General features: G+C 42.0%; 1 protein-coding gene across 2 annotated transcripts in view; it reads right to left on the bottom strand.

Annotated features, from left to right (window-relative positions):
- Nucleotides 1-9,775, bottom strand: part of fibcd1b (fibrinogen C domain containing 1b) — a 112,698-nt gene extending 102,923 nt beyond the window's left edge. For both annotated transcript variants that reach the window (XM_035141732.2, XM_035141733.2), the window contains exon 1: nucleotides 8,845-9,775. In XM_035141732.2, the coding sequence (XP_034997623.1) occupies nucleotides 8,845-8,892 (48 nt within the window). In that variant the 5' untranslated portion in view covers nucleotides 8,893-9,775. The remainder of the gene's footprint in view (nucleotides 1-8,844) is intronic.
- Between the last annotated feature and the right edge of the window lie 17,025 nt (nucleotides 9,776-26,800).

Here is a 26,800-nt window from a genome sequence, read left to right as displayed (position 1 = left end):
GGTGAGGCCGACAATTCTCATTTATTCAAATGTGCCACTTTCCCCCAGCCCATCTGAATAATGGCACACAGTCTGCCAGATTGAATTTTTGATGATGAATAAATAATGGATGTGAGTGGATAAGTCTGTTAATATATTAGCCATGAGTTTGTCATAACAGTTTAATAGGGTAGCTGCAATAAATACGTCTCTGCATCCTTTTGTGCCTCCCTCCAGTGTTGGATATTTTTCATGCATCATTTCTTTTTTTTGTCTTTCTGCTAAATCACTCGTAATGTTTTTTTCTCCTCCTCCTGTCAGTCACATAATCTCCATCGTGTAGTTTTCTTCTCATTCGGCTGCTCACAAAACATTGAATCTCAGTTTCGGCGGAATGAACGAAGTGTGTTTTTTACCTTGAGGGCTTTTTGCATGAATTATACTGAAGATATGCTTACTAGCTTTATTGGCCTTAGTTTTGGATGCATTTAGAAAAGACAGGATTTGACATTTTGGTGCAAGGCATCACTTCATCTTTCATGTTCGACTCCTGTTGAAAATGAACTGGTCGTTTTTTCCGACACACGGCATCACGTAACGAGGCAATGATTGATTCTTTCTTTTTTGCATCCAAGTCACAAATCGAGAATACATCTTAACACGGACAACAGTATCGCTCTGCCTTCATCCTTCAATTAATGCTGCTATTAACCTTGAGACACCTGATGTTGCCCGGCCCATAATGACGCTATTATGTTTCCTCTGTTAGCTTAAGCAAGTCGTTAGCGGGTAAATATACGAGGCCGGTTTTCAGCTGAAACGACTCTGCTTGGCTCAGAGGAGATCCCAATAATGGGATTTCGGAGACACTAGCGAGCATGAGAGAACAACGCAGCTCAATCCCAGCTCAATCACAGGCACTTGAATACCTGGATGAAAAGGCCCTCTCTGCGCTAAACAGATGCAAAACGCTAGTCTCGCTTTTTTTATCAGCTGCGGGGCATTATCTGTATAACAGCCGTTTTCAGTGTGATTGTGCGTTAAACTGGTTTATGTTGAGTAACGACTGCGTTCTCTTCCCCTTTCCTCTGTCCTGTAACATTCTTCTGCTCCAGATGCTGTTGCCAGTGTAGATTGATTGCTTGATTAAACTTCCCCATTCATCATAAATTATTCACTGCATTTTCATAGTCTAATTAATTCCCTTATTATTTACAGACTTTGCCCCGTTTGCGTTCGTAGTCGGACACGTAACCCATCAGGAACTGCGCTCGTGCGTGCGCGCCATTTGTTGTGCTTGCATGTATGAGCATTGATTAATGATGAGTGGGGAACACAAAAAAAAAAAAAGTATTATCTTGTGGCAAGGATTGGTCCCAATCTCAAATCTCTATTTGATGAAGACTCTAGTGTCCGATGAATGTAGCTCTTTAACTCCCAGATTGAAATCAGAGCGAGAAAATTGGACACCTCTCGCCGGAGATATGGAGATAGTGTCCAATCAGTCATTGGAACGGGTCCAGCTCAGTGTCCATCAAGGTGACAGAAGTCTGTTACACATGTCTCTCTCGTCTCTCACTCCACCTGTCTCTCTCATCCCTCACTCCACTCATCTCTTCCTGGTTTCCTCCCTTCTCTTTTCCCCTTGCTCTGCACACCTCTCCTCTGTCTCTCACAGGTAATTTCCAATGCATTTTTAATGATGATTTAGCAGGAAAGTGAAAGTGAAAAACTGCAGAATGGTGATATTACGTTCTTCAGGAATAAAAGAGTTTGAGGAATATACACATTTATCTTTCCTTTGTGAGTCTTTTTTGCCACTTTCATAGCTCTTCCCTCCTGAGCAGGTACAGTATGTATGTGCACCCACACAAACAGTCTTCAGTGGACATTACATTGACTTAGGCTACATCCATGCTACAAGGTTTTTAGTTTGAAATGTCAGTTTTACAATGACAACATAGTAGTATGGATGTAGCTTGTATTTCCTTGGGACTTCCTCTAACTACTTGCCTAACCCAAACCTTTACCTCCATCTTAACCTTATAATGTTTTTTTCCCATTTAAGATTTTAGATTTATGTTATGTCCATGTAATGTGCCTGTGCAAACAGATATAGGTCCCCACAACATCAGCAAACCCTGGTCTTAACACACGAACAAGCATGCGGGGCTGAATCCTGCAGATGGAAATCTAATGCCTTAGCTGTCCCAGTCTCCATCTCTCCCTCCATCCCTCCCTCGCTCTCTAACACTTTTAGCTCCTCTACTGTGAAACCCTGCCCATCAGGTCAGCTTGCTGACACATCTGTCAATACATGCTCTGGGAGGTAGAGTATAACCTTGCCCTGCAGTGCCTCCCTAATGTTCCCTACTCAGCTTTACCTTCTTCAGATTCCTTTAAAGACACACAAACACAGGAGGGAAGCAGCTATGGGGAACATCTACATTATGCCTACCCACATTTACTGTGAATGCAGATGTGTAAGTACATCTACATGTTCTCATGGACAAAGGTGCACTGAAGGTAAAGCATGCAGAATGCACAAAATCAACACAATTACCAAGAATCATGAATCAATTACTTATTGCACTTCCTATTGCAGCTGTTGTTTTGGATCCGATTGAGCCCCTGGTGATGCTTTGGGGCTTCCGTGATGAGGCTTGTAACTGATCCAAGAGTCGACCGGGAAAAAAGGGCTGCTTTCCCTCCAACGGCAGTGTGTGGTATATCTGATAACAAGCCTTTGTTGGACGGTTGTGGGATTTTGAGCAGCTGGAATATATCTGCGTCATCCTGCAAAAGGTACATGTGCCCCCAGCTAGCCTGCTGTCTGCTCCACACTGATGTGGGACCTACTGTGATTCATACCTCCCAACACTCCCGTGCCCTTTCTACTCTGGGTCACTCTTTTATTTCGCTGGTCTGGGCTCTTACTTTCATTCTTTTTCTCTTTTACTTCTGCTTTTCATTCTTCTTGTTCTTTTCCTTCCTTGCCGCTCTCCTGTTTTCTCTCAAAGCCTTCTGGCCACATTGCACCACCAGAAATCTGATATTGAAATATCCAGTCTCTTCATGTCAGCAAGAGATATGGGAATGGGAGAAAATGAGGAAAAAAAAGATACAGAGGAGAGCGAGGGTCAGATAACAAAGGCAGATAGAGGATGACCAAGGCCAAAAGCACACGGGACAGCTGCTGCCGTTTATGACCTTCACACTAGTAAAGCCGCAGCTTCGCCGGGCTACCGAGCATGCACGCTCCACAAAATGGCTCCATCTGTATGCAGCAGAAAAACAAAATAACACGCAGCTCCATTAAAGCACAAAATCACCTTCTATGCAAAAGCACTCTTCACTTACGTAACGACTTGACAGTAAATTGCTCGTTACCACTTTGATCCACCGACACACACACTCCTCTCACACATTCATGCCTTCATTCTAACAATAGGCCCACACTCCTGTGAAGCCACTTACGTTTAGATCCCACAATTCAACAACACCAGGGCGATGTGTTTCAATACAAAGCTTATATAGCACTGCATACGTCCAAAAGCTACAAAGATGATATTGATAAGAAGGATCAAAAAGAAGGGAGGCGATTAGAAGAGCAGTTGTGTGTGAGATGAACATGTCCACCGAAGATGAAAAACAAAGTGAAGCCTCTAGGCTTTGAAATTCATTACGGTGCATGCCAATATAAAGGCGGTGTTGTTATGAAGAGCAGAAGCAAAGTGAAATCAATGACACTGAGGGGTTGTTGTTTTTTTCCCCCTTTCTTTCTTGATAAACCAAATAACTCCCTCCACTCCCACCCCCGTACTCTTGTTTAAAAGGAAGGCACTGGTGTTGAAGCACATGATCATAACAAGTGAAGGCATGCACATACCCATACGAGTATATCAAACTCTCCCTTTATATACCTCGCAGCTGTGAAACACATACTGAGGCCGACAACTGTGATCTATGAATAGCCGGACAAACAGAACAAGACATGACGCACACACACAGAAAAACCTTGCACTCCCCGTCAGACCCTCACATTACAAGTGTTAAACACATCTCACACTGGGAGTCCTCTTGTGAGCTTACATCTGTACGGGGGACGACGCCTACGTGCGAAGCTGAGAAAACTACAGCTCAATGAGAAACAACGTGAATATTGTCCAGTTTTCAGAAGCTGACTTTGTGTATATATATATCAACAAATCCGCCTGCTGCATTTTCAGATTTGTGATCTGGCAAGTGGATTGAAGCTCTTCTGGGGCTGGAAAACGTTCTGCCGGTGGGTGTTCCCTTGATGACACCCCAGCGCGGGGCGGGAGAGACAGAATCTGAAGTTGTTAAGAGTTGCTCCGCCGCCATAGCAGGACCCCCCACAGGGAAATTACAGGCCCAGTGAACCAGGGAACTCACTCTGCTCTGCTCCGCTCTGCTCCAGTCCACACTGCCTCCTATACCTCCAGCCAGCTCAGCAGGTTCATTAGTTTGACAAGGGTATCCACCAAACCAGACAGCCCACATCTCACATGTACAGCCCACAGTCGCAGGCTCCACTTCTCGACCCACTATTGTGCTGTGATTGAAGAGCTATTGCATACGTTAGCGGCACATAGTAGTAACCAAGAAGTCTAAGAAACACAAACCTATTATGTATCATCTTATAATTTAGAAAGATACTGCACTGGCTCGAACAATTATTCTAAATTGGGATTGGAGAGGTCGCAATTTTTAAATCACAAAAATTCTAACTTCCATATGAATTCACAAGCTGCAGCAAAGGATGAAGTTAAAGCTGGCAATTTACTCAGTTTTAGTTAATTAACTTTAATTATTTGCATATAGACTGAACATCGAAAAAGAAATTGTGGCTGTTGTCTAGTCACAATGATCACTCTCTGCATACTAATGTCTATAAGGGTTGTGTCTATAAAGCTACATGAAGTTTGACGTGGTTTTAAAGTTTGAAAATATAAACAATGATGTGTTTGGTTGTTCATACTAAAACCTAGAAATATGGACTTCCAGGATTTACAGCTGTGATGCGGCACTGGACCATGTAAAAAACACTAAGTTGCAAATTATCATTTGGCCATTACTATTATTAGTGTCCAACTTTAAAGTTGATACCAATATAGATGAAGCCACTTCAAAGGTAATAATTACATTAGAATACTATTGAGCGACGTCAAATATGTCTTAGTCAATAAGGACAATAATTGGCTAGATTGAGAGAAGCAGAGTTGCCACATCCCAGCTGTATGTCTCCTCCAACTAGCTAAGTGGCATTCAGTGTTTCCCACAGAATTACTTCCATCTGTGGCAGTATAGTAGGGATGCACTTCCACGAACGCTGCTCTCATGTGCAACAGATTCCAAGTGATGGGTGCACGGACTTAATAGTGACAGACAAGTTCTTGTGTGGGAAAGATACATTTTAGCTGAAACTATAAAGTCACTCTCTGCATGGACAGTAAAAACTTTATGGACGATAGCGCGAGCACCATGCAAATAGTTACAATGTAGCAAAAATATCATTTTTCATTGTGAAACTGACAAATTATGACCAAACACTGGGAATGTTACATTCATGTCCGTAAAGACCCATATATGTGGTAAATACTTCTTATGGTCATAGACAGACATGTTTACTTTTCAGACTATTTTCAAGAAAAGAAAAAAAACTTTCGAGGTCCACACACCAACAAACAGATGCTTTATACAATATGTTTATAATTATGCTCGCCACACTCCTGTACATTTGCATAGAGAAACTGCAATTAGATGTTTTTCACAAGTTGTTTTGGCTATAATTATGAGCTATCTGTAGGAAGATGTGTGGATGATGGAGCTCTGTAGGTTGAGCCTGAACCACAGTTGCCACATGTGGGGGTGAGGTGTATTGCAGTGCGCCGGTGCAGATTGATCAATCCCGACAGAGATCCGAGCCATAGTTAGGTGATTTGCTAACTTATTGATTTCATTGTGAGACTTTGATGTATTTGTGTTGGTCCACGGTTCTAAAGTGAAGCTTGTTGCAATCCAGTGTGGGAGCTGGCGGCTGTATTTTGTGGTTTTCTACCAATACACAAACAGTCCTCTCGGTTCTTTGGAAAGTTTTGAGTTCTCAGTGTGTTATCGATTACCTCCAACCCCACTGGGCCTCGCTGGCTTCCTTGCTAAACTGTGTGTGTGTGAATGTGCCCATGCATGTGTTGAAGAGGAAGGTGGCACAGACACATAATGTCCTGTAAAGATGTGATGGGTTTGTGTGTTTGTGAGGGGGAAATCATTACAGTGAGACAAACAAACAAATGGCTACAACTCAGTTCATGGCGGATTTAAGAATGATACCATGGAAACACATATAACAAACAGCCCTATAAGAAATCTAGCTGGCACCCCCCGAAAAAAAAAATCAATATCGTTGTTTTTACAGCACAAAAGTCCTCTGTGTTTCTTATGAGATCACTTAGTTTCTCCTGAGCAGATATATAAGCCCAGTTTTCAGTTTAATATTCCTCACATTGCAGAGGCGGTAATGGTGAACAGCCACCTTGACTAATCTCAGTTTCCCATCTCTAATACTATAATTCTGTAACTCACGGTGGCCATTTTGTTCCTACTAAATGTCCCATTTCTATACCCATGAATTAAACACATATCTGAGCATGCATAGTCCCACTCTGCATTTTCTATAATCCTGTGAATTACATTTCATGGCAGATTTTTCAAGTTGCAGGCGAATCTCCATTTCACTCTGACTGGCCTCCACCTGTTCTAAAGCGACACGGGTGACGGCGCACCTACAGCAACGGATCAAACACCGTAGAGTTACCAGACAAATGGTCGGGCCTGTTTTGTAATATCAAAACAAACAGAGACCACAAGAGATCTCTTATTACCCGATCCCTCCCCACTGAGTCTGAAATGACTGTGTCAATACAGCCAGGCTGGAGATAAACGCTCAGTGTTACTGCTCTCAAGATTACGGAGAGACGGAGACAGACACACACACACACACACACACACACACAGAGAGAGAAAGAAAATGTATGTGTGACAGCAAAATAACAATTGCAGAAGAAGGAGACAGGTAGATGTGGGGAGCGGAGGGGAGAGATAGCAGCATTAGTCATTTCCCAACGACCTCTCGTCTCATCCGACGTCTCCTCATTCTGTCATCCCGAGGGTTATGGGACATATTTTGGAGTTTTCAGTCTCAGGCCTTAGTACTCAGATGCCTTTTTCTTTTCAGTGAGTTTGAGGAAAACTAAATAATCAAGCTTTAATATCCTAAATTCAGATAATGTTTTCTTTGCATTTATTCTTTTATTTTTAGATTTACAGGGCACACACATTAAAGCACATCACATTAAAACCCAAGGAAGCTGCATTTGCAATTTAAGTGACCTTTAAGTAGTTCTTGTAGACATGTAGGCAAACTGGACTTATACTCCATCTCATACCAATGACAATCAGCCAACTGTAATATATGAAATATTCATTGCAGCCTTGTCTTAATCGATACTAACGACTAATGTGATTACACCTTATACAGAGCGCTGAAACACAGCCCGGTTCAAAGTGCCACCGTAGAAATGACTCAGACCGAGCCATGGAAATCAACAGAAGCACAGGGCAGGGAGACAGGAAGCCGAGTATCATGTGACACCTGCCGAGCTTTGAAAAATTCCAAGAAAAATGTCTCACAAATTTTTTTACTTGTGCTCAATGCCACACTCCGCCAATCGAAGAGCAGCCCAGAGCAAATGCATTTATAATGCAGTGGTTTGGAGTGAGCTGGGTTGTTGCAAAGCATTAGGGGGTGAAAGAGATGGATATCTGTGAAGCAAAACTCATTACCCTCCAAATTATATTCCCTGCTGTTACCTCTCCTCATATCTGCTCACTTATTTGGACCATAAAGCAGAGACCGCTGCTCCAAAGCACCAACACATGTAAGAATGTAACATTGCTGATTTCATCTACTTGCAATGGCTGTGGAAGTTCACACCAGCACCTTTAGCCAACATAATTGCCCAGTGATGAAGCATAAACGACTAAAACCCGTCCTCAACACTCATTAGGAGGAGGTAAGCCATGCTGGGTGAGTTTCCTAAAGGTGCCAAGCTTTATTGGCCCCAGAAATCCGATTCCAGAGCAGCGCCTTTTCCCCTATGGACTGTCAATAACCCTCTACTGACCTTGTGAAAACAAATCGACTATTCCCCAAAGTGAGCCTGACTGCCTGCCTGCCTGACTACAACACCACGCACGTCCGCTCCCGTCTCAATCCATCCGTGCGGAAGACATGCCTAAAGAGCTCTGGAGTGTTAATAGCCACGGATGGAGGGGTGTCTGTGCGCGCGTGTGTGTGTGTGTGTGCCATGTTTCGAATCTAAACACCACAAACGCGAGCCCGCCATTAAATCGCATTCAATTTACGCACAGTCCAAAAGGATGAAATGTGAGATTGTCTTTAGGGGGGGAAGACGGAGCCAAGATGCGCAAACATCCACCGGCCTATACGCACAATATATACTAATCCCCCTGCCGTGCATTCAGCTGCATCCCGCTCACTTCTTCTGTTTGCAACCTGAGTCATTTCAGACTAACACATCCGAGCCTGGAAGTAACCAGGGATTTAGTGGTGTGCGGGTGGATTTAGACGTTGTGGCAGGAACAGAAGTGCCAGAGCCCGGGGAGTCTCGACAAAAAAAAAAAAGGAAAAAAAAGAAAAGCTCATTTGCAGCTACACTGTGCAGAGATTCACCCGAGAGCCACATCACCAAACTCCGCGTGGAAACACTGCACCAACAGATGCACCACTCCTTCACCAACACTGTGCGTAAAATCACATACCTGGTTTTTATGCCGAGTGCCATCTTCGAGTTCGGAAGAGCTGTTCATGATTCCCCATCAGTCATTTACCATCCTACGGAGAATCTGCGCATCAGATCCGCCTGCTCGTTCACAGGCAAGACAGAATAAACCCCGCGTTTTTCGTTCAAGTGTTTATCACCTACTACCTACTCCATTCGAAAAAAACTGGACATTCAACGCAAAAAAAAAAAAGGGAGGCACAAGTACTTCTGCGGCCACACACCGCAAGAATTACGCACCAAAAAAATGCAACTCCTGAAAGTGTGATCTCTTATGATCTCGTCGTTATTCCAAGCAAACAAATAACAAAAAAAAAAATTGCGTTTACATGCTCCAGGGTTTTGCAACTTGACTCACAAATGCATCACAGTTATGGGGAACTTGAGAAAAAAAAAGGTAACCCGAGAGGGATCCCGATGAAAGCAGCAGGCGCAGTTCCTTGTTATTCCAAGAACCAAAAAAGAAAAAAAGAAGAAATCGACCAAATCTTCTTTGGCTCAGATTGCAAAGTGCAACCAGACCCTTGTGTCCATCCCGTTTCCAGGGGAGTTTGAGCTCAGCCCGACACTGATCACTAAAGAAAGCCGATAAAGACAGGATGGGATAGGGGTCGCAGAGCTGCTGCTGCTGCTCGCGTCCGCGTCTTCGGCGAGAAGACTCCGACACCGGTGCCCAGGGGACTGGCAGAGCCGTCCCTTGTTTTTCCTCGGGATGATCTGGCCGCTATTTGGCAGAGATGCTCTCGACACAGACGAGTGTAGGATGAGATTAGCGGTGCTCCGTGTCTGTGCAGCGTGGGGCGCCCCGTGCCCGGGATTGTCAATCAATGCGTCCCCTTCCTATACGCGCGGCGCGCTCCAGAGCGAGCGAGCTGTTCCTTCCCTGCGCCCGCCTGCCCTCGACTGCCGCGCCGCTGCCACCCCGCCTGCTTCTGCGTCTTGCCCCCCCCCACCCCCCCAACCACGACCCTCCTATTCCGCTGCAACCCAAACAGCAGCAGATCGTGGAGAAGTGTGTAGACTGCAGACTGGGTAATAGGTTAATGTAACATAAACCCTGGATCGGATGGCTGAAAACAATCCTCCTGCAGAATCAGATCAGGGGTGCAGCGCGTCATGGGTTCATAGATTACCACGCCACAACGTGTAGACTACAATTGTATACCTGAGCGGGTTTTGATAATCAATCACTAATCAATCAATGTGTTAATTAGTTGGTGGGACATCACCTATAGCGCCTCTAATGGGAGTGACAGGTTTTTAGAAGTGTACAGCTGTCTGACGGGGAGTTTAAAGCCAGGGGAACCTCACTAGGAGAGAAAAAGAAGGAGATGAAAGAGAATATTAAACTGAAGCAACTGCCTTATTTATTTAATAGAAATCAGATTTAAAAACAACCAGAGCTCTTCCCTGGATTCACAGGAGTTTACCTGAGGTGAGCTCTGGGCTGACTGCACACTGACTGGGTTGGTGGGCAGACTCAATGTGAACTGACAGTGCAAGATGTCCATTAATGGTCATATAGCTACATCTACACAGTAATGTATGAGTCCACTTCACGAAAAGACTGAGAATGTCTCGGGATCATATTTAATAACAATAAGTCTCACCTAAAAACTTTTTTTCCAGAGGCAGATTCCATAATTTACTTGGGGTGGCCTGTTATTATTGTTCGTTTATCTCTATTAATATATTGTTATATATTATTGTTGTGCAGAACTAATTTGTATTAAAAAGTGTTTTAGCCTTTTTCTAGAAGCAGGACTTGGTTTTTCTCCTCTTTATCTCACAGTAAATGCTCCCATTAAGTATGAAACCATTGATTATTGACAAGGGATTATCACAGGAAATTTGATCAACTCAGCTCAATATATATTAACCACTGTCCCTACAGAAATCAATTCCTACCTCAACAGTTTTCATTGCACTCGCTTCCCAAGTGACAGGCAGCACACAAAGCCCCCCCCCTCTCCCTCCTCCTCTTGCACAGGGCCATTACTGTCAATAGAGCGGCCCACAAGGGTGGCCACATGTTTTTCTGCTCAGTTAAGGTAAGTTTGATGGCCGCATCATTAGAGGTGAAATCATTGGTGCAGGCACCTGAGCACGAGTGTGATTACTCATCCCTGTGATGAATCCCGGCTCACAATGTGGGGGAGTGAGGGTGGAGTAAAGAGGGAGGTGGAGGTGTGTGTGGGGGGGGTGGAGATGATGCAAAATACGGTCACTGCTGCACAATGTGTGTTGTCAGCAGGTCCGACTTCCAGTCTCCGAATTGAGGGTAGAGTACGTTGTTAAGGTGGAATAACAGATTGTCAGGGACGACGGCCCCAAAGGGAGGAAAGCTCATTAAATGTTACAAAGTGTAGTTTTAAACTTGGAAATAGTTTTTTTCATGTCTCAAATAATTCATTAAAGAAATGGTCTTATAGAATCAAAAATCCGCAGACTCAGATTACAGTACAGACTTTACAGCACCTGCTGACACACGCACCAGTGATAATAATTATACTGCAAATATCCTATCACACTGGTTTCAGAATTACCAATAAATCTTCATGCCTTTATACATGTAACCTTGTATTAGTGTTTACATGACGTACGTGCATATTGATGCATCTTTTTTTCATTTCCATAGTCACTGTGATGAACAACTCTTTCTTTCATTTTTCTTTCCGAATCAATATCAGGATCTCGTTCAGGAAATCATTCTCATACTACAGATGTAATATATTGCACTTTGAATGACCACAGTTGTCTCAGTTAACAGGACCATATATGAGCATATATCACACTGTTACTACAGATTTTCTCCACCTTAACCTTTCCATGCACATTTTTATGATTATTAATAACTCAGCCGATTTGTCTTGTCTGGAATGTATAGGTTGGGTTTAAACAGATCTGATAGTGGCCGGTGGAATTAGTCATCCTGATTGGTGCATTGAGATTTGTGACATAACTTCCCCCCCCCCGCACCGCGGCCGAGTCTCTGCCCCTGTAAACCTTTGGGATTGGCTTAAACAAATATACAAAGCGCACATTTCTAATGTGAAATGACCTAAGATGTTCCAACTTTCTCAAAATAGAAAAAAAAAAATCTTGTTTTGATGCAAGACTCATAATAATAATAATAATAATGTAATTGGCCATACAGGATTTCAGGGCAGATTTTAAAGTAGACACTGATCTGGGATGAGTTTCCCATTTTTTAACACCTGAAGACATCAGTTGTTGTTTTTCTGTGAATAATTACAGAAAGATTAGTGGCATCACGGGTTGATTGAAATGAATCAATCGCTTGAACTGAGAGCAAAATTTATAAATTGAGGAATAACAACAGGGGTTAGAAAGGAAAACATTTTTTTTATACAGCTTACAGAGTTTATAGCAGCAACTTAAACCTCTGTGGTTCACCTTCACCGTTCCAGTGTCTTCATACATGCATGTATGTTCATAGATATATCTGTATTATGTCCGTGTATGGTCCTGTGCACTAATACAGTGTGTGTGTGTGTACGATAGGTATGTCTGTGTGCATGCTTAACATATACAGAAATTAGCCACGTTCAATAGTATGTATTAGTGTTTACATGACGTACGTGCATATTGATGCATCTTTTTTTCATTTCCATAGTCACTGTGATGAACAACTCTTTCGTTCCGATTTTTCTTTCCTAATCAATATCAGGATCTCGTTCAGGAAATCACTCTCATGACATGTTTGCTAAATAACCGATTTCAGTGATTATTATTGACACGGGAGGGGGGGTCATATAATTTCCTTTGAAGGAATTTATGAGCACTCCTTTATAATGGGGCATATATCATGTGCAAAAAACAGACATATTGACTTGTGCTTACTAAAACAAAAGCAAGTTAACTCAAAATGTCTTTTTACATTATGCCCCGAGGTATCGGTTCCCATTTGATGAACAAATACAAAATGTGCATATGTTGCACATTTGCTGACAAACTGCGGGGTATTCAATTTGGCCTGGATCCTTCAGGCCTTTTTTGATAAAATATTGCAATAATGCAATGAATGAGCCATGACTTTAATATCAGGGGAGAATGTGTGAGGGAGGACTTGCAAATATAGGGTACAGGTATAGACTTGGTCACACTGGCTGGTGCTCATGTCTATGTCTAATAGTGTGTGTGTGTGTGTGTGTGCTTGCAGGTGTGCGTATATGTGTCTGTTCACGTGTGGCCTTATCTTTGAACGTCACTGAAACCTGATCAGCCAGAGACGTTGGGAGAAAGGAGGAGTCTCCCAGGAAGAGCTTTTTATCTCTACAATTACCTCAAACAAGGAAGCCTCTTATTGGCTTTCCATGTTTTATGTGTTCCAGATATTAAGTACTTTGTGTTTGTGTCCCGTTCTGGTCAAGCTCAGTGTTGCTGTCTGAGATTTATTTTTTGTCCCCTTGGCTGTGTGTATTTTTATTTTGTTTTAATTTTCACGCATGGAGTGGCAGCAGGACAAATGCACAGAACTGTGAAGAACCAACGGAGTGAGTTGCCCTTCCCAAAATGCCAAGCCTATAATTTGCAAAACGAAAGCGTAACAAAAAAAAGAAAGAAAGGAGAAAAGGAAGAGAAAGGAAAATAATGCGAAAGAGGGATGGTGAAGAATATGAGTTATATTGTTGGGGGAATATAAGGCGGCACAGAATGGCATTGAGTTGGACATGGGTGTGTAAGAAGTATAGGGAAAGAATAAAAGAACCAAGAAGGAAGCGTGTGTGCACATAGGCAGGAATGCACAAGTAAGTTCACTCCACCTTGGCGCCTGTGCACACGCGCTAAAGTGCACACGCACACGCACACAGAGTAACGGTAAACGTAATCAAAGTGTCCGTCTCTATACTCTCATCAAAAAGAAATTCATGGGAAATCAATAGGGGACACAAACAGAAGGAGGCTGTGGGTAGAAGTCTCTGGTTTTAATAATGTATAACGATGGTCTTTCTCCAGGTTCTCCAGAGGGGGCAAAGCGCTCACACCTCTGAAGTGCTAAGTCAAAGTCGGTGTTGCATCTCTCCCCGGCCGCTCTGTTAATTCCCCAACTTAGCCCGAGGTTAGCCATGGGTGTGGGACATGATTGAGGTTACTGATACATCAGATTCTTTGCAGGGCTCTTTCCACTGCACCCACAGCCCTTCCCCTCCCTTTTTCAGTAAGAATATCAACCCTGTGGGGCAGAGCTATTTCATCAAACACTCCACTCACACACACAGACACGAAGTAGCAGACACACACACACACACTGAAGGGTCCAGTGAGTACACCGAGTCTGAGTGCAGATAGAGGTGACGTTTAATAATGAGGGTAATTAGATGTAAACCTTGGAGATGGAATTACATAAGTGGTGGTGCTGATGATTATTGCAAAATTGATTGTACCGATCATGAGCCTGAAAATACGGTGGGTGTTTCAACCCTTGTGACCAGCGTACCCTCTTCTTTCCCGTCTTTATCGCTGTCTCCAAGCTGCGAAGTATGATCGTACCCCGTGTGTGATAGTTGACTGTATTTATAGAACGGGGTACTATCATATCCCTCTCAACTTCCCGCCTCTTCAGTGAGTCAGGTGTACCTCATTTTTTTTGCCCTTGCAACTGCGCTGTCCTCTACAATCCGAGCAGCTGACGTGGTCTGACTCATGTACTCTTGTTACGTTGGCTCACCGTCAGGGCGTCTCAGCGAGCTGCCGAGCTGTGTTTGTTGAATGGTTTGTAATTATCCACAGGCCTCCCTTGGGCAAGGCTCCCGGGCACCTCTGCGAGCGCAGACTGCTCCACCCATCCATAAACCCTTTTCTTTTGTCGGGGCAGATGGAAAGCTGGAGAACACACGCATCATAAAAGAAAAGTGTGAGTTAAAAAAAATGAGAGGCTTATTACTGCATGGAAGCTCATTGTGCCTCATGGCATCAGACAAGCGTACCAACCAATAACACACAAGTATCATGAGATCTCAGAGAACATAAGGTCTTTAATGGGGAATTTCATGTAGGGCTGTACTCCCACAAGGGTTTAAATCCAATCTGTACCTCTTTAGAGGATTGGGGATTAAGCAGGAAGCAGGTAATCCAAAAATACTTGTTCTAGTAATGTCTATAATTCCATGAAGACTCTTTACCCCCTACTGGGACATCCCCTTACCTGTGGTGCAGCCCAACCCTCAATGTGAGCCCAACCGTCAAGCTCTTACTTGATTTCCATTAAATCTCTTTGAAGCTCCAAAACCACACAGGTTGTGTTTGGCCGATTTCCTCTTCGGTGCTGCTACACAGTAAAAATATCATGGACTTTGCTTATGGAAGAAAGTCATGCGAGTGCGTCGCATGACTCCCTCTTTACCAACTTGACTTGTTTTTCATCATACCTGAAGCTGTATGTTATGGGAAGTGACACATTGAACAAATGTAATTACAGCTGTAAGTTTATTCACACCAAAGGTGGGAAGACGCCTCAATCTAACAAATGAGACCTGTCAAAATTGTGGGAAGCTGGAACACCTAACTTTGTTTCATTTGAGCTTTGCAGAGTATAATCTCTATGAACAGATTTGAAGTGTGTATATGCAGAATCTGCAGGCGAGGGACAAGAGTTTGGGGTCGGAGGCCTTCAGGTTTCTAGTTTGACCAATCACATTTGAGCAGGCTCTGGTTGCCCACAATAGAGACCTTGACCGAAGTGCCTCGGCAAAAGGCTTTTTGCTTTGTCTGTATTCATATGCAGATGGTGACTAGCCAAAATGTTCTCTGGACCTAAAGCACAAATAAAAAGTGTTGCTGTTTGCGTTTGTGTGGAGATAAAAGTTTGACTTGTGTGATAAAATAAACAAGTTGAACTGTTGAACAATGTACGGAAGACAGAGTCTTGGCCCAGATATCCGCTGTCTACCCCCAGAAGCCCCAAAATATTGACCATTGCCCCCAGAGGATAATTCATCAACAGCAGCCGATGGGCTCTGAATTCGTACAGAGTACAATTGAAAGATATATTACTAGAGGTTTCTCAGAGTTGAAAAAGAAAATGTTTCCCCTATATAAACACATATGTCAAAGGATTTTACAAAAACAATAATGTGGCCCTTTGTTACAGTATTTCTGCATTTTCTATTCAGATATAGTGTATGATGTCATATATATATATATATATGTATATTTAATTTCGGCCTGCAGTTACAACTATTGTCTTTTCTGGCTTGTGGCACAAATCTTAAATTGTACAATGCAAAAGTTGTCACCCCCCCTCCAGTGATGTGTACAGCTAGCATGCACCAGCCGCAGCAGCCAGTGACGTTCCTGCCGTCTCTTTGTGTCTGTGGATATGTGTTAGTAAAACTGCTCGTGGTATTCCATGTGTTGCCTTCTACTCATAATCAGCTTTCAAATCATGTGAGAGAAATGTAACGTGCCTATAGTTTGCGTCTGGAGCATGTAATCAGCATTTGAAAGTTTGTGCTCGTTTCTCAGAATGTTTTACGAGAGTTTGCCGTGTGACCCTGGAGCTCCTGGAGAGGATCAGCTGGAGCGTGCGAGAGAGAGGCAGCCTCTCCTGTGGTGCTTTGCAAGTAATGTGTGTGAAAATACCAAAGACATAGGAGATGAAATTCTACTACATTATTCAGCCCGTGTCAGTGCACTTTCAGGTGAAAACCAAAGACTCAGAACCAAAGAGAAAAATGGAAATGATATGTAATAATCATAATATCACAGTGTCGCTGCTTGAAATATTGCAGCTATTAGAGTTGATAGCAGATAGTCCAGGACAGATGTCAACCCACTGAATCCATTCCCGGCTTGAGTGTAAGTTAAAAAGGTAGAGTGATGGAAGAGGGATGTGTAGGTTGAGTGGCTGCGGATGAAAAGTGACTCCAACCCTTTCATCTTTGTGTCTCGGAGAAAGAAAAAGGCAAAGATCAATCAGCGCACAAATGTAACTGTAAATTACCGAGGTTGGGAGCAGGCCGAAGGTCAAAGGATCTGCTCTCGAAAACTTATTTGCTCTTCTCACTATATGTGGCCGTCTATTATGTATATACAGTCAAATGTATCAACTGTTTAAATGACTGATATTGGATATTTGTTTATAATCAAACCTGCCATCAGCCAATCAGTGACAATTTTCTAAACTTCAGTTTCTCCTAAGATTTGAGCTCAAATGAGATGAATTTGCTGGAGGTCAATGACGTATGACAGTTTTTACTGATCTTCTCTACTAACAACATATTGCACAATCCCTAGCCTGGTGCTTATAGTATTTTTTATATTTACACCTGCTGGCAATAAAACCCAATTCTGAAGCAAGGCACCTTCCTAAGTTGAAGGGGAACTCCACCGATTTAACACATCATGGTCTGTTTAACTTGAAGCTCCAGAGGGAGTTGCACAAAGTCTGATAAATTGCCTCAAGTGATGTCATTGCGGCTGTGGCCACATCATGGATTAGGATCTGTGGATCACGTATCAGAGATCGTAATGGTGGATCCAGTATGGCGGATTCTGCATCGTGCTGGCTGATCGTGATAATAAAGGCAGATCCTTTATCGTGTTGGCGTCAGATAATGGTGTGCTTCAAAATGTTTACCCTTATCAATGCTGCTAAAACCTTTATCTTGATGTTCTCCTTTACACTTGACATCTATTGCACTTCTGTCCGTCCTGGGAGAGGGATCCCTCACATGTGGCTCTCTCTGAGGTTTCTACGTTCTTTTTACCCTGTTAAAAGGGTTTTTAGTAGTTTTTCCTTACTCTTGTTGAGGGTTAAGGGCAGAGGATGTCACACCATGTTAAAGCCCTATGAGACAAATTGTGATTTGTGAATATGGGCTATACAAATAAAATTTGATTGATTGATTGGCCAGTGTTGGTCGTGGCTGAAAACTACAAAATTTGCAGCTTGAGGCTACATTAGCCTTAACTAGCATAACACACCCGGATCTCTGAGCGGTTGAGTTGCATTGAGGGTAATGTAGGCACTGGGTTTTGACAAGAAAGAAGAATGTGTGAAAGAGAAAAGACAATAGCCCTGGTTCTGCTACATCAATCTGCATCACAGTCTGACAAAGCTAAATTGATGTAAAGGGAGAAGCCGGCAATAACCACCAAAGGTCACTGCCCATCCAGGAGGGAGAGGAGGGATAAAAACAAGGAACAATTCAAGGGCATCACTGCAAATATATGTGATGCAATGAGAGATCTGCAACACCCAGACAGACATTAATGATGGCTATAGGCGCATAATCAAAGGGATACTCACATCCATCTCAGTCTGATTACATACAGCTCAACTGAGTGCCTGTATTTGGTCTGATATTCTGTTTAATTAAATAGAAACACTTAAATTGAATAATATGTTTCATGATAATAAAAATGTCAAAAAGGTAACAAGAAGAAGAAACTAATTTTGAATGATCTTTTAAAAATAAAGCATTCCCCACATCCAGTTGTGTTCCCTAAGGTACGACATGCAAAAGCACAATGAAGATACAGCAATTCAACACTGGCGATGTGCCAGCTCTCGGCAGTCGTTCAATTGGTTTGGGTTAATGTCTTGTCGAGCCCCTTTGATACCCTGCCATTGAGGATTCTTGTTGGAGTGACGAAACCAATAACCACAACATTGCTTTGAACAAAATAAAAAGAGCAATGCTGTCTTCCTGAAGCTGATATCATGTTTTATACTGTGTGGATGTAATGACACTCATTTACTGCACCTGTTCTACTGATATCCGTCTGCACTTCACCCTGCATTGAAGGGTAAGCACATATTATTATTATTATTAGAAGAATGGATCAATGGTAGGGGTTGGTAAATTGACATCATGCCCATTACCTCCTGCTATACTGCATCCCTGGTCCTCGCTTTGGCTCTTTTCTGAAGGCTGGCTCACTCAAGACATTAAAACACCAAATTTCATGGCAAAATCTATTTATTGCTGTGGGGTAATGTAAATCCAATCCAAATTCATCATGTGGCGAACTTTGACCTGCAAGTTTGCCAAGTTGATGAATAGAAAAACTCTCGACAGCGTTGACCTTTGAAGGAACAATGGGCCAAAAGTCCAAAATGGATGACGCATAGGTTATTAGCAGTGTAGCAACAGCCAACTTCCTCTTTCATAGAATAAACTGTCCCACAATAGAGGCAGGGTTTGTAGACAGAGAGGAGTCAATCATTCAATTTCTTTTGAATAAACTATGTGAAATAATTGGGCCATTAGAAAGCGAGCTAATAAGCTTGCTAACTGAGAGTTGCCTGACAATTAGTAAGCACTAGGCAAGCTTCTGAGCCTAGAGAACTTTTTTTCCCTTCTGTAATAGGGCAGTACAGAAACTTCGGGGACTATTAGGACTAAATAGCGCTAGCATGTCCTGGCCAGGTCTAGAGCCTTTATACCAGACACCATCGGCACACAATGAGTCGGGCTGGCTTTGGACAGACATTTTGAAACGATATTCGGATTCGGTCACGCTGGCTGAGCTATCTACTTGATTTTTTTTACGCTGCATGGGGTTTAGGTTGAGCTCTGCTACCTTTCTCTCAGGCACCAGCTATGTTAAATCACCAACTAACCCTCCCCTGCAAGTAATCCTGAGTAGTAGTAGTCAAATAACTGCTTTACAAAGGATGCATGGAAGAATTTCACCGTGAACTTTCTGTTAATGAAAGCCATAAAAATGTCATACGTCTCCGTTCCCACTATATCTTCTCTATCTTTCGCAGCGGGGTCTCTGTACTCAGACTCCCAGCTCAGCTCTGACTTTACTGAGAATCATCTGAGGCGATCTGCAGAAGACATGATGACTCCTGCTTGCATTTGAAGTCTGCTGTGTACAGTGTGAACATGAAAGGAGACAGCACTGTTCCCTGTGGGGCTCCAGAGCTACTTACCAGCTGTTCAGGAACACAGCACCACGTTTCAGGATTCTGGATTTGTGAGGCAGTCGGGCATTATTATTGTGTTACTGGACCTCAATGAATTGCTCATTCAAAGGCCCCACAAAGGCAGTTCGTTGTGACTACAGAGATATACAAACTACAGAGGTATAGGAGAAAGAAAGGCTTCAAAGTTTTTAGGCTGGTCGGACAACAAACCATAAACCCAATAGAAAGGCTGTGAAGCTTTCAATTTATTTTTCCCAAAACATCACTGCAGAGAATCTTGACAGTGGAGAAATTGCACCTATGGATAATCATCTGCAGTATCTAACAATGTGTCCTGTGTATACCCCCCCTCCCTCCCTTTTTGGACTTTCTTAAAAAAAAAGTACTTTATTTTGATTGGTTCATAGCTTATAAATCGTGTTTCTGTGATTGGCGAAGTTTGTATATGTGCAACTACGATAAATGTTCATCTTGAAGTTGATACAATACTTTAATTTATGATTTGTTACACCTTTGTAATGCATTTGTATGAAGTTGATTAAAACAGTTTATCTCCTAAGGTAGCTGCCGCCAGCAGGAGATGTTTTTTTCTCCTCGCCCATCATGAATTGATTTGGCTTCTGTCTTAATAATATGGAATGATAAACCGAATTCAGTGAGTTAATCAAAATTGATATTTTCTCGGCAGCAATATAATGCCACCATATTGCAGACACTGCATACTGCGGTGTATAGGTCCAATTTAATATTTACTGCAAACTGCTCTGATATAATTAAAACATTTCAACGGCAATTTCGTTAGTTGTTGTAAGAAAAACAGCTTTTAGAAAGTCAGATACAGCTTATAATGTAATTTTGACCGAAACATGTAGTTACATAATTGCTCCTTTGTGGTCCAGCATTGTGGTGAATGTATGAAAACCTATAGCTCTCAACTAAAGTGAAACTATCATCAAAATAACATAAACATTGTTAATTTAGTCGAGTCTTTTATTTTGGTGAGTTCATGTTGCTCGCACATGAGTGAAAACATGTAGATAGCGGATAGGACCGAACAAAGGCACGGAGACAAGAAATTACTGGAGAACATGAGAAAGGAACCATCTAAATATAGGAGGTGATTATGAAGCTCAGGGAAGATAAGACATGCATTTCAAAAAGGGGGAGGGGGGGTGCTCTCATAAACTGTCACTTGCAGCTCTCATTTTATCACAGGTAGAGTTGCAAACAGCCCCGTCCCCTCGTTAAATGCTTCCTTAGAGGGACAGAATGAGCACAATGTCTTCTCTCATCTACATTTTGCTTTCTTGCTTGTAAATACTGTGCTTTTTTAGAGCAAATCAAAAACAAAATGGGATCTCTCCAGTCCTGTCGGCCCATGCAAGGAGATCAAATGACAACTGTAATTAAAAAAAACAAAAAAAAACCTTAATATCCATAGGGATTGCTTTTGCTTGATCCATCAAACCTTCCACTGTGCATTAAGGAAGTAAATGAAGTGCACTGTCATTGTACTTTGGTAGTCAGCAGTAAGTAAGATTTTTATATGTCAAGCTAGATTTAGAAATGGGGAGAGTATGAATGTCTAACGATATTTACCATTAAACCCATATATCTGGTGAATAACGCAAAATACTTTGCACAGAGAATGTGACTGATTAAAAACTAATTAAAAACTATGTTTAATTGGAATGGAACTCAGTACAGCCCATACCTCTACTAAGGCTAAATTATTATACACATTTGTCTAGTTCTTATGGTAGAAATATAGGAGGACAGAAGGAAGGGGTCTGATAATCTTGACATTATAAAAGATACTTAAAGAAAATGAATAAAAAATCCCGGGGTCACCCCCTTAATCCAAAATAAAATGTAATGGTGTTTTGTTCCCAGACCCAGGCCTCATTTCTCTACCAAGTTTGGTAATAATAGTCTTAGTAGTTTTTGCATAATCCTGCTAACAAATAAACCTACAGATAAACAAGTTGACACGGGCGAAAACATTACCTCCTTGTCGAAGGTAAAAAAAAAATGTTTTCCGGCCATTACCAGGTATTTTTTACGAAGGTTTTTAGGGATTTAATGGATACTTGCTATTACATGGATTATAGACTTAAACCTGCGATAACTGTTTCTTGGCCACTTGGGGGCAGCAGAAACAAGCCTCGATCACAAAACACTCATGCTGTCACTTTATAAGATTAAAACGTTGAACTTGTTAGCAAGATAGTTAGTCATTAATTGTGTGTGTCTTTCATGTGCTGTTGCTCACGTATTAGTGGGTTTTAGAGTTTTGTCATGGCTCAAAAAACCCAGTTGACCAAAACAACAAAGTTGCAGGTCAGAGATCAAAGCTAAGAGCTAAGAGACATTGTAAAGCTCCATCAAGCCAAGTCATTTGATTCTCTACCATGAGTAACACTTTTCACAGTAGACATAGTCGTTAAATCCAATATAAATATTTTGCAATGTGATGTGCCAGTGAGGGCTAATCAATCGAGATTCCATCTGTCTATAATGTGGCCCATTTACATAGATCCATCACCATTACATAATACCGAGGCACCCTTCTTGCTTAAGATGCTTCTTATGGACATCACTGCCCCCAAATCAATGTTATAGACAGAAAACCTTAATCCCCGTGTATGCAAATTTACTCAAGGTAAGCAACAGAATGCCAAACTGCAATCCTGCTTGTGTCCTCTCACTTTGTATGCACTTCATTCCACGGTGAGAAAGGACGGGGGGGGGAGGAAAGAAGTGCAGGAGCCGATGGTCTACCACTGACAAGGCTGTTGAGCAGCCAAATGGCTATAATGGACTGTCAATCTGATAAACTGGGGAGTGAAATTAAAGAATGTAGACAAAACAACTTCCAGGAAACATGTCTTCCTGGGCAGCAGAGTAGAGGAGTAATGAAGCAACTCCTACACTTACCCGATTAAAGTTTAATCAGCCATATGAACTGCTGAAGTTCATTCTCTACTGGTTATGTGCTATGGAAGAGGATAGCGAGATAACTCCAACATAACAGAGTCGAAGTATAAAAACCTACTGTGCATGTACATGATTAATTACATACCAGAGGGCACAATAAGCCACTGGTCAGTTTCCACAAGAGAGCAGAGAATACGGTGGAGCTGTTTGTAAGCCAAAGGACACAAGGTTGCATTTATACTGTGGTAAAGCCCCAAAGTCAGTTAATGTGTCATTTGAAGGTTGTTAGTTGAAAGTAACTGTATTTTTTTTTCCTTCAGCACACAAAGCAGTTTCATGCCTGAGAGTACCACTTAAGTTTTTATAACTTTTGTGCTACCGAGGAGGGCCAATATTTTCTGTAACGCTAGAAAGCTTTACTGGAGGGTGCCGCATCGGCCTCTATATCAGGGAAGAGACTGTCCCCAGGCCATCCGCAGGAGTTTGCAGTGACAAGGACCACAGCAGAGCACAGCCATTAAGATGCAGGAGAAAATTATAAAGAGGTGGTAAAATCTAGGACTTTATGGAATATTTTATTTTTATTTTTAAAACACAGATAATGAACCCATCCCCCCCAAAAACCTTCCTATACTGTATCATTACATAACAGCTGAAAAGCCAATGCAAGATAAAACCAATATGGCTACTACTACTACTACTACTACTCCTAATAATAAAAATAATAATAATATACGTTGTAAATAAATAAAAAATTATTGTAGAAATCTCAGTCTGTTCATCAGCTTCACTTGCATGTGTATTGTTAAGTGCGGTGTTGAATATGGTGCGATGTGGACATGTGATGCATTCAACATTTATCAATAAGATGTGTACCTGGCAGCCATTGGGGGGAGCGGTGCATGTCTACTTCGTCCTTGGACACCTACAACTACTGGGCCACCAGCTGTCATATCTGGCCCGACAGATCAATTTCGATAATCTGATTACTTTGATTTCACCATATCTGTGTGAGACAGACATTCACAGGTGTTAATTTGGGTCTAATGATTGTATCAATTGCTTAACAGACCTCTGAAATACAATGTATGACACGATAAAACCAATTGAATAAATGATTTAAAGTAATATAGAAATCAAACACATGAAGTAACAGTAAAGCATAGAGAGTTTAATTTTATAAAAAACATAATCTTCATGCAAAGTTTTCTATATTCACTCTGCACCATAGACTGTTTATATATGTTTTTTCATTGCCTGCTGCATCCAAAAATGTTAATAATTTCACTTTATTGTTATTCCTGTGCGCAGCGTAAAAGCGTGCTCGTTTCTAATTGCAGTTAGTGTTGTGGTTGCTTCATTATTCCAAACCAATTTGCATCAATGAATTGTGCCAATACTCCCCTGTCAATCTGTCGAGAGGTTTTTTTCACGAGCCAGTCTGTCAGTACACAATTAGAAACCTATTACACAACTAGATATCTTTTTCATTATTTAAAAAAATGATAGACCTATTTCCCAGCTGCCTTCTCCAAAAGAAAATATGCAATATTTTATGAAAAAGACGGGACGATGGCGAAACACGATGAGACTAATGCTCGCCCCGGGGACGAGCAAAAGTGGAACTGGTAATTAAGTGAAAAAAAAAGGAAAAAGAATTGGAAGGGCAAGTCTGAGGAGCTTTTGTTCTGCTGGATCTAATGACTCCGAATGAGCATGACTGGTGCATCTAAATGAAACGTTTGATAAAGTAGTTTAAAGTCCAAACACACACGGGCAAAGCTTTTTGAAAGTGGACCTTGTAATTGTCAAGATTCATAAGCGCGGTCAGACAGTCCTTTCGATAACCCTCTTTCAGACGGCTTAAAATAGATTGACACACATTAGTCTGCTGTTGCCTGTAAACATGATCCATGTACATGTCTGAGTGACTGAAATTAATCCGATGTGTTGCAGTGTCCTACAAATGAATCCTCAAGACGTCTTGTCGAAAATATACATGTACAAAATGTAATTTACGTCCACTTGCAATATTGCAAATTGCATCATCCGGTGCAGAATGTAATTCACTTACGGGGAGAAAACAAACACTGCATATATGAACAGAGACTTCATTATAGTTTCATTGTACAGAAATCCGCGGTGGGTGGGTTTCTGTGCGAGCAAACAACCCACCAGTTTAGTTGTGCTAAAGAAAATAGTGAATGAGAACTTACAGGACATGATTGAAACAAAAGGCGTCCAAGTGGCTGCCATTCTTTTGCACAGCTGCTATCAAGGCCTGAATCGCATCTTCAAATCAAACGGGCAGAAAACAATCTCGCACCCAAACAAGCGGTCCAGTAAATAAAACAGTCTGACGCACGGAACGAGCTGCCTTGGGACGCTGAAAATCAATTAAGCCGGGGGTCCGCTGGGTGTTTGTGGGGGGATGTCTGCTGTTCCCTCCTGATAAGAACATTTCTATGCTTGATTCGGTTATGCCAGGAGAAGATTATCGCCTGGCAGGAGCGGCAGTAGGCCTTACTCATTAAGTGGTGGGTTATTGCCAGTCCTCAACACCAGAGCCAAGGTTTTAGTACATTGTAATGGGGGCTGGGTAAACACTCAGACACACTGGGAATCTTGGCCTGGTTTAGTTTTTTTTTTTTTGTGCAAAACTAAATTCCCTGTTTTATCAGGGATTAGTTGTTAACTTTGATCCGGTTTTAACAGCAGAGGGTGCTTGATCAGATGTGTCGTGCTGGGACGTGTGGCGATGCTGCGGCGAAGGTATGGATTTTTTTGATTTAAACAGGAGAATGAAAAGAGGCATCTGTTTAGCCTCTAAAAGGATGAAACATGGGTCATTACACTGGCTTCCCTGTTGCTGTTAGCCATTGTTTCCTGTGAAATGATTTGTGGGATTTGGGGACTTTTCTTTTCTGCAGCAGGGTTTGTTTGAACCAGCAGAGAATCCCGCGGATGAATCGCACCGCCAGGCAAGCTGTCCGTTTGTGGTTCAAGATGATAATTGGTCTCACATGAGGCGACAGCAATTTAGTGATACTTTCCTGTCAATTATATTGTGTCATGTTACCACATTTTGGCCGTGGTTTGCTGTAAAATATCCTCTTGAGAGACATAAGCAGCTTTCAATCATCCTCAAAAATGTCCAGAAATCTGTGTCCAAACATTTTCTGGGGTTTGTTTTCACATATGAAGAACGCAGCAGATCATCTGGCTCAGACATGTTCAAATTAATAGGAACATTTCTGGAACATTTAGGTTTGGGGTGTCACCTGGGTAAAACATGCAGGGAAGACAATTCAATTCCACTGTGGATATCATGTGTTTTTGTTTCCAGGACATTTATTGTCAAAAGCCTGGACCACACTGGGTGTGTGTGTGTACAGCGTGTGATGTCCCACTGATTTGCTGCATAACGTGTGCGTCTGTTGTTTGCTGCAGAACTGCTACCTGAGGTTTCTGCTACGACTGTATTTTCTCTAATAAAAGTAACTTATGTACTCAACTAAAAGCCAGGACTTTACAGAATGAAGCTGTGCATCTTCTGGTCCTGCAATAACAAAAAAAAATACTGCAAAAGAATAAAGTTTTCCTGCTGCATTCTCACACGGACTCACTCAGACATTTTCTGAACATTTCACTTGAGGGCAGACAGGAAAAACTGCAGAATATGTCGGGAGCAACTTATTCACCTGACATTTGGGTTCTCCCTCTGGACAATTTTTGAATAAAGTAAGGATTTCACTGCATCTCTGAAAATAGCTTTAATGAGGAAAGACAATGCAAACTTTTAATAAAAAGCCAGAAACTCGGGTTTATCTCTAAACTCCAATGTAATCACGTTATTGTAAAAACAACGTTTGGACTTCAGGAAGAGGATATGTTCCTTATCTGCCCTGGAACATGTCCGGTAGAAAAGGTTCCAATAACGACATGCCTGCACAACCCCAGGTCCCAGAGATGAAAAAAAGCCTGTCATGTGTAATTGGTGTGTGTGGCGTTGTGCTGAGCCATGGGACCCAGAGTAAATATAACCTGACAGTGTGAAAAAAGGGAGAGAAAAGGCTCTTTTGATCCCTTATTCATC

Source organism: Hippoglossus stenolepis, chromosome 18 (genome assembly GCF_022539355.2).
Source record: "Hippoglossus stenolepis isolate QCI-W04-F060 chromosome 18, HSTE1.2, whole genome shotgun sequence".
In the NCBI taxonomy this organism is placed as follows: Eukaryota; Metazoa; Chordata; class Actinopteri; order Pleuronectiformes; family Pleuronectidae; genus Hippoglossus; species Hippoglossus stenolepis.
Note: the sequence above shows the minus strand (reverse complement) of the source record. Positions and strands in the feature narration are given on the sequence as shown.